Source organism: Camarhynchus parvulus, chromosome 2 (assembly GCF_901933205.1).
Source record: "Camarhynchus parvulus chromosome 2, STF_HiC, whole genome shotgun sequence".
Taxonomy (NCBI): domain Eukaryota; kingdom Metazoa; phylum Chordata; class Aves; order Passeriformes; family Thraupidae; genus Camarhynchus; species Camarhynchus parvulus.
This window is the reverse complement of record NC_044572.1, coordinates 118664273-118677067: the sequence shown is the minus strand read 5'-3', so window position 1 is coordinate 118677067 and position 12795 is coordinate 118664273. Positions and strand designations below refer to the sequence as shown.

General features: G+C 40.9%; 1 protein-coding gene across 1 annotated transcript in view; it reads left to right on the top strand.

The window, feature by feature from the left end:
* The window catches only part of NCOA2 (nuclear receptor coactivator 2), a 184682-nt gene that overhangs the window by 147589 nt on the left and 24298 nt on the right, over positions 1-12795 (top strand). The window contains 2 exon segments of the mRNA XM_030967515.1: positions 1587-2856; positions 11881-12091. Coding sequence (XP_030823375.1) covers positions 1587-2856; positions 11881-12091 — 1481 coding nt within the window.

The window sequence follows — 12795 nt, the reverse complement described above, 5'->3', positions numbered from 1 at the left end:
TGAAGTCAGCATTGAGCAATCACTGACATCAGAACTTTAACGTACAATTTTTATTAAGTCATTGCATATCCTGGTGTATTTGTATCAGATTTTGTTTCAGGCTTTATTCCCAATCCTCTCTATCATTTTCCTTGAGAGGAAGAAAACAGCACTAAACATAATTATAACTGAAACCATTCTATAGAAATTGTAGATTGATCTGACTAAAAGCTGTCTGCAATTTGTTTTCTTTGGATTGCTGAATAGACCTAATATTTTATTAAGTGCCAAATCTTAAATTTTAAAAAGAAAGGACTAATAATTTTTAAATGGTACTCATAAATTTTCTTGCACTTTTTTAGCAGAGTGCTGGTACCACTGTATTTGTAATAAGGTTTTAAAAATACTGCTTTTTATAGTTAATGTTTTTCACTTTTGCCTTTATACCTAAGGTAACCAATACAGAATAAGAAGATTCACTACTCTGTATTTTTCAATTATTTTGCTACTCATGCTTTAGCAAAACTGAAGGTTTGTTTTTGTCTCATGGAGAATGCATATTAGGAATGTTCCATTTGTATAGGAATAGTTTTTGTCTCATGGAGAATGCATATTAGGAATGTTCCATTTGTATTTGGTCCAGAGTTGATTTGATTTTTTTTGTCAGCATCTCATTTTTTTTCCTTCCTAACCTACTTGACTCTGTCTCTTTTGTAGCTTTTAGCATTTGGGAATATATCTGATTTTCCTAATTTAAGTTTTAGCACAGAGTAAAAAGTGTATTTTATCCTCCCATAAACTAATTAAAATCTACTGAGGAAAAGTGACCTTCAGGTGCTCTCACAAGAGCTTTTTCTCTGTGTGTGTGTGTCTCTCTTCTCTTTCTTCTGTCTTGAGGCTTACATCTCTAAAATACAGGTTTCAGCTCCTGTGTGTGTGTGGTTTGTTGTTTTTCTTCTCCCCTTTTCCTAAATGCCTGTGCAGGACTGGATTGCTAACAGACTGTTCTCATTCTGAACAAGTATCCAGTAGTTCCCTTGGCTCACAGGCTGTTTTGGAGCAGTATTGAAATACTTTGGCAGTGTAAAAATGTGACTTTTTCAACTTTCTTTTCACTATGAACTTGGTGGGCAAATAGCCCACTCCAGCCTTGTGGTGGGGCTAACTTAGAGAAATTCAAAACTCCAGCAAACAGCTGTCTGCAGCTGTCTTGTAAAACATGTATTTGTTGGGTCATATGTTTCAGATGAGATTTCTTTCAGTTCTAGAAGTTAGCTCTTGCCAAATTGTAGAGAGATACATTAAAGGGAGTGTGAAATTGTAACCTATCAGCATTTCTAATGACTGTCATTTAAATGAGGTTTAATTTTGTTTTTCCTCTCTTTCATTGTTTTCTGATGAGGTACTGAAAAACCATACTGTTAATGTTCAGCCATGTTGAGAGTTGCATATCACTTTTTGTCAAACTGTTGATTTGTTTTTGATTGTAGGGGTTTTGTGTTATTTTAAAGTGAGGTTTGGGGTTTTGCTTCTTTTTCCGTAATGTAATTGCAAGTTGGCCACTGTCATTTAGCTAACAGGCTGTTTTTCTTCCTCTTGCCACATAGAGAGCAGAATGTCTGTGGAATGAATCAGGATTTGACTGGACAAGGAATGGGGAAGATATTGAACCCAATTAGTTCCAGCAGCCCTGCCCATCAGGCCATGTGCAGTGGGAACCCAGGTCAGGATATGACCATCAGTAGCAATATAAATTTTGCCATAAATGGCCCAAAGGAGCAAGTGGGCATGCCAGCAGGCAGGTTTGGTGGTTCAGGGGGAATGAACCATGTGTCAAGCATACAAGCATCCACTCCTCAGGGTAGTAACTATGCACTAAAAATGAATAGCCCCTCTCAAAGCAGCCCCGGCATGAACCCAGGGCAGCCAAACTCTATGCTTTCCCCAAGGCATCGCGTGAGCCCTGGAGTGGCAGGAAGTCCTCGCATCCCACCCAGTCAGTTCTCCCCTGCAGGAAGCTTGCATTCACCTGTGGGAGTCTGCAGCAGCACAGGAAATAGCCATAACTACACCAACAGTTCCCTGAACGCACTTCAGGCCCTCAGCGAGGGCCACGGCGTTTCTCTAGGATCGTCGTTGGCTTCACCTGACCTAAAAATGGGAAATTTACAAAATTCCCCTGTGAGTATGAATCCTCCCCAGCTAAGCAAGATGGGAAGTCTGGACTCTAAAGACTGCTTTGGAATATATGGGGAGCAATCAGAAGGTACAACTGGACAAGCAGAGAGCAGCTGCCATTCAGGAGAACAGAAAGACAACAGCGATAGCAACATGCCACCGGTTGTCAGTGGCGAGAGACCTGATGGACAGAATAAACTGCACGATGGAAAAAGCCAGACAAAGCTCTTACAGTTGCTGACCACCAAATCAGATCAGATGGAGCCTTCACCTTTGTCCAGTACCATGGGAGACATGAGCAAGGACTCCACGGGAGGGTTGCCTGGGTCTGGTTCAGCACACGGAACCTCGCTCAAGGAGAAGCATAAAATTTTGCACAGACTATTGCAGGACAGTAGTTCTCCTGTAGATTTGGCCAAGCTCACAGCAGAGGCCACAGGCAAAGAACTGAACCAGGAGTCCAGTAGCACAGCTCCTGGTTCAGAGGTGACTGTTAAACAGGAGCCAGCGAGTCCTAAGAAGAATAATAATGCACTACTTCGCTACTTGCTAGATAAAGATGATACTAAAGATATTGGTTTACCAGACATACCCCCAAAACTGGAGCGGTTGGACAGTAAGACAGACCCTTCCGGTAGCACAAAGTTAATAGCTATGAGGACGGAAAAGGAAGAGATAAGCTTTGAGCCTAATGAACAGGTAAGCTAATTTTTGCATTATGTCTGAATGACTTGTTCCTGCATTCCTGCCATCTGACTTCCACTAAGAGTAGCATGTTGGCACTTCAGGAGGCTGTTACCTGTCTTTTGAAATCCAGTCTTCACTCAGTTTCCCAACTGGCATTACTAGGTTGTGATGATCACGCTGTGTAAAAGCACAGGCTCTGCCTGGGAGGAGATGGATAATGCAGGGTGCCTTTCCCAGATGGTAGTCAGGCAAAGAGAAAATACTCGTGACTCTTGGTTAGTGCTACCTAATTGACAGCTTTTCCCACAGGCTGAGGTTGAACTGCTGTTGTGCTTGCTAAATGGGACCTTGACCTAACACATCATAGCAGCTACACTCCTCCCATGGAAAACAGGTTCATGCTAAAGAACAGGAGTTGTTTGAAAGGACTGATAACAACTTTGCGTTACTGGTCTTCATGTTATGCTTGACCTGCAAATTAAAATTAAAGCAAAAAGACTTCTGTGCCAGTTTGGAGGATTTGATGGGATTTTCTTGACGTCTTAAAAATTCTTTATATTCAGCCTCAAGTTTCTATGAAAGATTGATCATTCAGTGCAGGGCTCATGTGTCCTCATGCAAGGTTATCTGCGTTGAATTTTGCATTCAGAATTTCTTTGCTTTCTGTGCAAGATCACTTGTTGCTGTGCTGCCCAACACAATAATAAATGCTGTATTGTTGGGACCTATGCTAAGAAGTGTTATGTCACACTGGCTTTCATGCAGAATTTACTTTCCAAAAACAGCAGGTCCACATCACCCAGAGTGCTCCAGTTTTCAGAGCTTTGCAAGAAAAAGGGACACAGTGAAAGCAATCTGCTACTTCAGTATTACAGTTTATATTATTTATAAAATGGGTAATTACAATATCAATTTTAGTATAAAGCATTTTCTGGGAAGGTTATAACTAGCTGGAGTTAATGATCCTTAGATTTGTCCTACACTATCAAATCTCCCAGCTGGTCGTTAATCCCCAGGCAGCCCTGCGTGTGAAGCCTTAGTTTGTAAATCATGATCAGATCATATACAATGCAAATGTTTATGTGTCTCATTCACAGCCATATCCTTAATTTTAAAAATTTTGTATATTTTCTAATGTGTAGACTAGGTTTGAGCTTGTTTATTTTTTTAACCCATTATATCTTTTTATTATGTGTGCATAAAGACATTCTTGTTTATGTTTTCTGTGTTGTATTGTGAGGCTGAGGAGGGATTGATGACATTTTCTTAGCCCTAAGACACAACACTGGATTATTATTTTTTTATTTGCCCTTTTGGCAGTCTATAACTAGTAGACAGTTCTTTCAACAGTGGTTATAACCACAAAACATAGAGGCCAAATGTGCCACTGCAGTGTAGATGCAGCATTGTTAAAGTCTCAGTCATCCAGGCAACTCGTAAGGTTACTTTGCTGCTTTTGTTTCAACGAAATTTGACAACTATTGCCACTATGTAGGAGCAATTGTGGTTTTTCAATCCTTCCCACAGTTTAGGGGAAACCAAGCCAAATTGTACTAATTTTTCCTCACTGAAATTCACGCTGATTTATCCTCAAGCCTGGATGTTTGTTTAGTTCTCAATAGAAGCCTGTATTTTTTAGTGTCTGTAGAGGTAGGGTTAAGATTCTCTTTGAGAACTGATGGTTCATTAGGCTAGAAAAATACAGATATTAAAAAATTCACAGCTAAACTAGAAAGAATGGCACATTTTTAAAATGTCTGATAGATTTCAGTTCCTAGTTCAGATCCTACGCATTAAGTCAGTACTAGATTGAAAGCAGAGATCTTCAATCCTCCAAAATTAGGTACTCAACAAGAATGTAAAAATTGTTAATCACAAAAAAATGTATGCCCTTCATCCACAGATCAAAATCATGGCCTTCAGATGGTTTGTTCCCCTAGAATTAAATTTCTAAAAGAATTAAAATTTCCTCTTTCATGATCTCTGTGGAGTACGCAAAAAACAGTTTAGCTTACAAACCAATTCTCAGAGACCAGGTTCTGTCCCCTCTAGAACTTTGTTGTCTAGTCCAAGGCAGGCCTACAAACTCCTGTTATTGCTGATGGAAACACAGAAAAATACTCTAGGACTTTTTGGTTTTTTTTATCTTATCCTAATATGTGTCTAAAACAGATGAGGTAAGCTGTTCTTTACTGGTATTCCCATCGACAAGTGGTAGCACAGGTGAACAGTTTAAACTAGCTGCTTTACCGTTTCATAGGCAACTTGTGTCTCACCCTCAATGTAAACATGAGACGAACTATAAAACCAGCTTTCAAGAAAGAGACTTTCTTTCAGTGTCTACAAGCACTGCCAACCTCAAGCAGTTGAAAATCAGGTCTCCTGAATGATGAACTTCCTAAAGTGAATGGTCCATTCATTTTTTATTTTTAGGTTTTATGTTTCTGAGTCTGGGGAGGGATTTTAGGGCATTAGAGTGTGGGCTGTGCATGTATTGCCTTTTCTTAACATTTGAAGACAGTTTGTGTCCCAGGAGAGAGAGAACCAGAGGTACAGAAAGGTCTGGGAGTTGGGTTTGTTCAGAAAACCGCAAAGCAGTGCAGGAGTCTTGATAAAGTGGTGAGGGCTTCCTCAGCTCCAAGGTATGGAGCAGCCAGTCTTGTCACTGTGATGGAAGACTGCTGGATAATGACAGAAGGGCTTTTGTTGCTCCTGTTGGTTGTAAACAGAACTTTAAAACCACTTAAAATGCAGTGAAACCTGGAGCTGAATAAACAGAAGTCCAGTATGGAGTAGGAGAGGAAATGGTGGGAAATACAGAATAATGTAAGTGTTTAACTGTCTGAAGGCCAGGCCTTTAAACAAATAATCACTTTACCCCAATTATAAAATCACTGAAAACATTTAGCATCAAAACTCTTCAGCTTTGGAAGATGGTCTCCCACAGGAAGTGCTCATTGCCTAAATTTAGATCAAAGCTGGAACTATTTAGTACAAGACTAGAACACAGTTTCTTGAGCTAAATTCTTCCATCCTCCTGCATCCTTCCCCCTCCTTTTTCCTCCCATATGTAAAAATTAGCCATGTGCTTGTGTTACCTATTTTGCAGGTTTATTTAAAACTTCTCCTCCCTGAGGAATGTTGTATTTTTAAGTAATTAGTCACTGGAGTGTGCAGTTTCTCTGGAAACTGCAGCACAGCAGCAGTGGGATGGCCTCTGCAAGGGAGATCAGTGTGTTGGGAGGCAACAGAGCCATTGCATTTTCTCCTTTTACTTTTGGTGTGACTTTCTGAGCAGGAAATGCTTTGAAGTGCACCACTGTACTAAAAATAGCAGTCTTCTAGGTAGTGTGTTTAAACATACTCTTCTGCAGAGAGCAGCAACTGACAGGAAGCCTTTCTCAAATGGCAGAGAATATTTCCAGCCCTGCTGTACCTTTTTCCCTTCCTTGGTGGGATGATGGTTATCAGGCTTTATTAGGCTGATTGCTGTTCCAGTTACAGCAGCTGCAGGGGACGGAATGAGAGAGGGACCTGCTGGGGACACTCAGTGGGGTTTTTCCTCCAGCACCAACCGTGGTAGGGCTGTTGCTGTCAAGCACCACAAGTTCTCATATGGCTCAGCACTGTTAGAAAGGGAAGAGAGTGTCCCTCAGCAGTACACCTGCCTTCTCCTGCTCTCCCTGACTGTCCACTGCCAGGAACAGCCCTGTTATGAATATGAATGAGGCCAAACTTTCTCCAGAGAAAGAGGTTCTCGTTTATTAAAATAGCTACAAAGAACAGAGTACCTAGGATAAGCCCAAGCAACCACACAGCAAACTAAAACCAAACCAGTGTCCAAAAAGAAGAACAACCAACCCAACCGAACTTCCCCCATTTATAGCCCCCTTTGAGTCCAGGATTGGTGTATTTTGGATCCGCATGATGATTGGTCCATTTCCAGGCTTCTCGTTGGTCTTTAACGCCATTCATTCTGGACCAATCGTTTCTGCAGGGCTTCGAATGATTGGTTAGGTCTTCCATCCAATCCCTCTTTGACCTCGCCTTGCCCCGCCAGACCACTGTTCCACCAAATCCTGGACTCTTCTCCCAGCACATTCTAATAAGGCCCCCCCCTTCAACATAATACAATTAATATAACATAATTAATACAATATAATTCAACTATACCCTAATTTAACGTAACTTTTACCTATAACAACTCCTGTAGTAATCAGGAGGTGGTCAGATGTGGCAAGGACTGGCTGACAGCTTGGAGGGGAAGGAGAGTGAAAGTACAGGGGAACATTAGAGAAACATCGTGAACAGTGTTAGATGTGGCCTTGCTGAAGTAGCTTGTTCTCTGAGAAATCACCTGGGGGAGCGTGGAATGAAATCCTAATCTCCACAAGTGTACTCTCCTCTTTTTTGTTCAGTAGACCATAAAGACAGCCTGTTTGACAGGGACTTTGCAATGCAGCAGTCTGCACAAATGCTGTTCCAGGAATCATCTCAAGTAGGTACATTTTTGTCCTAAAACTCAGAAACTGCTCTAGTGTTCCTCACATACTTTATCAATTCTGCTGTAGTCATGCTTTATGTGGAAACCAGTATCTTCCCAGTACTAGCATATTTTCTCTACACATGCCACTCATCTTTAAAAAACCTATTTCTGGTTTAATCGTCCAGAATCCATTAAGTTCATGAGGAACATTTGTTTCTTCTTGAAATTCTATCAAAACCTTAGAATGGGGATTCCATTTTCTGAATGTCTTTCAATTAGAGTTCTGCTTTCAAATGTTAGTCATAGAATAGCTTGATAATTTAATAGGATTTCTAGCCAATTTTATGTTTATTGCAGTTACCAGGGAGAAAAATACTGTATTGGTTCCACTTCTAATTTCCTTTTCCTTCTTTTTATAATCCTTTGATTTATTGCCAGTTTGGAGCAGGGATTTGGTTTCATTTGCCTCTTATGGTCAAATGCTTTGCCCATACTTCTGAGGTAGAAGATGAGCTAAACTTCAAATTTATGCAAATCAGGTGTAGTTTCAAGTTGTGTCCCCACCAAAAGACATCCTGTTGTAAGTCCTTAGAATAGAGGGTCACAGTGCAAGCCATGGGCAATGCCCATGGCAGGAAGGAGATTTCTGGAGGCTTGAGTATCTTATCCAGTCCTTCACAATCCATGGAAACCAGGCTTTGAAACAGCAACTTTTGTAAACCAGACTTCATGTTGAGGTGCAGCTGCCTTTCAGTGCAGCTTGTGTAAGCTTTTAAGTTTAATCTGTATTTCTCTATATGACAGTATAAAATAAGTGCTTTTTCAAATGCAAAAGTATTCCTGAGAATTATTTGTCTTACACTTTTTGGCACTTAGTGCCCAAGTTCTACAGAGATTGTCATAATTATATTACTTAGACATAGTGAAAATACCCACACAAGAACTTACCACTTTATCAGGTGCTTTTTTTTTTTTAATCCCTGACAAATAATTGTTTCACAGGGAGCTTAGGGTGTGCCTTTTATTTACATAAAATTCAATTTAGGCCATTAACAAAATAAATATAGACTATAACTAAAAGAAAAATCCCTTGAATCTAACCAAGTAAATATTTTAATGCTAGTTTCTGCACATATGGTGCCATTTGAGGGTGAGTCTGGAAAAACTTAGGATAACATCATGGGTTGGTGTTAATTCCAAATCTCTTGGAGCTTTTGTAGCAGTTGAGAACCCTTATAAAAATATAAATTTTAAGCATTTAATATTGATTATTAAGCAAAAAAAAAGAGAACGTTATGTATTTGGGTTGTTGTAATACATCTGCTGTATTTGCCCTTTCTTTGCCACTTCTGAGAGGAATTAGAAACATCTTAGGGAGTGCAGTGTTCTGACACATTTGGATCAATGTGTTCTTCACTGGTGTTTTTTAGGTTTGGTTTTGAGGTTGTTTTTTAATATATATATATATCTAGTGTTTGAACAAAGAATTGCAGTAGCCAGAATGCTAAAAGAAAAGATGACACAAAATCCCACATAAAACCAACCAAAAAACCCCCCCTGGAACATATATAAAACTTTCCTTTGCTGTTGTCTCAGATCCATGTAATGAAGGCCATATGTCTTAATTCCCCCAAAGAGTACTGAATCATCCTTCTATAATTTATGGTGCTCTGTATCAGTCTCTTCTCCTGGCTCTTGCGGTCTTGTAGCAGATCTCCCATCGCTCAAACTGCGGCTCCTATAAACATCACTCATGGCTGTCTCTTGGACCACCTTTTTGAATCTGCTTATCACCTGTCCTTGCAGTGATTTAGACTTCATATAGTCACTTCTGATTCCTCTTGGTTCAGCCTTTTCTACTGATGTGCTGGGTCCACCCAGCTGCTTGTAATTGCCTGGAAAGCAGTGAGTTATCAGAGGGGTTTGTCAGGAACAGGTAATCTTGGACCAGCCAACCTGTTTTCCTTCAGCAAGAGGGCAGCAGAATTGTTGGCACAGGGAGAAATAGTGCTTCAAGGTGCTTAGATTTGAGTAAGGCCCTTTTCCTCAGGGTAGAGGTGCATGGTCAAGATGAAACTACTGTGAGTGGTGAGGAAGCTGTTTGGAAATCCTTCCACACACAGTGGTTATTGAAGGTTTCACTGTCAAAATGGAGATGCTGCAGGACTCATGCAGCATCTAGAGCTGCTCAGTGTTTTAGTTAAACACTGATGTGACAATGGAGCTTGGTAAAGCTGAGTGTGGCACTTGGTTCTCTGCAAACACCCTGGAGGACACAATTCAGATTCAGCTGCAATGAAGAGATACAAAGTATTAGAACATTCAGGGTGAATAAATGCTATTTATTATCATTAGTCAAGAATAATGTCTCAGATTTTTTTTTTTAATATGAGGGGAGAAGTGACTAAATAGGAGTTTTTCAGAGCTGTTCTAGGGATCATAGTGATGACAAGATGAGTGAGAGTCAGTAAATGTCATGTAATTAAAAGAATCACATGCTTTTCTGGAATATGCCATCAAAGCATACTATGTGTAGAGGAAATTTTCTGCTTTACCCAGCAGCTATAAGGCTTCATTTTAAGTCCTGCATTGGACACAGCTTCAGCAAAAGTGTGGATCAACTGAAAGCAATCTGTAAGAGCAACAAGAGTAATGAGAGGCCTAGAAAACAGGTTATTTGCTGAAGAAAATTCACAAGTTGAGATCATTTGTTCATTTCAGCTTAAAACACAAAAGGGCACATGTTGTCAAATACAGAAAAAGTTAGAAAAAGAAAGGGTAGCACAGTATGTTCTCCAGATTCAAAATATCATTGGAAGGAAGGGTCTGAATCTCTGTGTGAGAGATTTTGCATTGAGACTGAGAAAAAAATACAAGAGTAGTAAGGATGGCAGAGTGCTGAAACCAATTCTCCAGGGAAACTGTGGATTTTCTGTGTCTGGATGTCTTTAACAAGCAACTGTATGAACTTCCATAGGGAATGGCATACACTGATTTTGCCTGGAGGCTTTAAATTTCTTCCAGTCCTCTGATTCTCTGATTTCCTACCATTTTGCCAATAACACCAGCCTCTAGATCACCCACATAGTGCCTTTTAATGGAGTGAATTCCCTCCTCTTTTGCACCATATACTACAATTTATATGACTAGGACATGATGTAGAAATAATAAAAAATAGCACCATGATTATTTGCAGTCAGTCACCCATAAAAAGCACTTAGCAGTATAACCTTGGGGCATTTTAGCTACCTTTGAATAAAATAGCTGGACTTCCCAGGAGCAGGTTAGATGTGGTGGTGGTAGTTCTGTACAGACTAATGTGCAGTGCTTCCTAGCTAGCCTGTGAGAACCTTGGTAGGTATTTTAAAGCCATCTCAGGTATTTCCACAGTATCCTGTGATCTGTTGCCTAAGTTTCCTCTCAGTAAGAAGTTCATGATATGGGGAAGGACAGAAAAAAAAAAAGGCCCAAGAAGAATTGTATTTCAGTTCTGCCTGTTCGTGGTGTTATTTCTCAGTTCCCCATCCTTCACGGATGGCTGCTCACTGCCTCTCCTCTGTCATTGCACATTTCCTAACAAAGACACTGATTTTGAGTATATATTTGTTATAAATACTGTTATGATATATTTACTGTTCAAGATGGTAGTAAACTGACACCGGACACCCTGTTCTTAATTATTACCCAAGTTTTACCCTTATCAAGAGTTTAGGATTGGAGAATATAGTTGCAATGATTTCCACATTTCAGTCAGAAAATTATTTTAATTCTGAGAGGTTTTAGACAGAGAAGCTGACAAAAGAGAATATTAGTGAAAATCAGTATATATAAGAAAAGCAAGCAGGTCAGTAATTTCGTTAGTGTAAGGTGAACTTAATTTTTCTCCCATCTTTATTTCATTAATTTTCTACTGAATTTAAATGTAAATTCATATGTAGATGTAGATTTCTCTTGTCATACTCTAGAGAAGTTATTTTCAATGATTTGGGAAGTTGAGAGTATAATAAATTCCCAATCCTATGTATATATCTTGCCAGTTAACCTATGTAGAGTTATTCAGTGTTCAGGTTTTGAATATAATAAAGAAAAGGCATATGGGGAATTGGTATAGCCATAAAGTAACTTTCTGATTGTATGCTTTTAATCAAGTCATAAAGAGACTTGAAATACAACTGTGTTGAAAGAAATAGCAGTTATACCTACATAAACCCCCATCTTCAGCACTCCTGGCTCTCCTGTTATCCCTACTGTCAGCACTGATCGCAGAGCGCACAGGGAGGAATCACCCCTGTTGCCCAAGGTATGGAATCATACGTCCCAATGTGGGGCTTTTGAAGGGTGCCAGTGCCACTCTGGGCTCCCCAGAAGCAAGGGAAAAGCCCTGGGAAGCCTGCCCAGTCCCCTTCCAACAGGTTTGTGAGCTTCCTCCACATCAGGCCTGTTGCCAGACACATTGGAGGCCACTCGGGCATGACACTGGGGGCTGCCCGGCTTGGCCAACAGCAGGCGAGCAGCGACCTGTACTGGGGTCTGTGTGTTCTTTCTTGCAGCCAGGCAGTGAGCTGGATAACTTGGAAGAGATTCTGGATGACCTGCAGAACAGCCAGTTACCACAGCTTTTCCCAGATAGCCGCCCAGGCGTGCCAGCGGGCTCGGTGGACAAGCAAGCCATCATCAATGACCTCATGCAGCTCACCAGTGACAGCAGCCCCGGCGCGGCAGTGGCCACCCAGAAACCAGCAATGAGGATTTCACAGAGCAGTGAGTGCCCCCCGCCCTCCGCACTCGTACACCGGGCTGGGGAACCCCCCAGTGCAGGGTCCCGGGTATCCCGGGTCAGCCAGGGAGGAACTGGGCAGCTCCCGGTCCTGGGCGGTGTTGTGTGGTGACAGAGCGCCATCTGCGGTCCTCCCAGCTCCAGGCACACGGGAGCTGTGTCTAGCTCACACACCCTGGAAGTCTGTGCGCCCAGAGGGGTTTTCAGGGGTACCCTCAAATCAAACATCCCCTCCTGGGGTGACAGGTGACACTGCTGTTGGGAGGGCTTTGGCACGGAGAGCGCGTGCATCTTTTTGCGATGCAGGTCGTTCCTTCCTGGCAGCTTTTCTAAGCATGAAGAAGAGTCTTCTTCTAAAACCACAAGATTAATAGAAGGACAGAAGATTAAGAATGCCCAACTTTAATTTGAGATTGTGGCTTTTAGTTGAGTCACTTCCAGCTGACGGCTTTCCTTAACCTTATTAATCGGCTTACAAATCAGCATTGAAACATTGGTTTGCCATCATAATATACTGGAAAGCAAGCAAGACAAGTCTTATCAAGTACTAATGTTGAATAAAATAGCATGAAAAAGCACTGCTTCATTTTTGGCTCCTGTTGGCTGGATGGCTGCATCTATTTACTTCGTTAGATGTGCTCTGAGTTTTTTTCTTATAAAACATAGAGTTGAGATAATATTTTTAGGC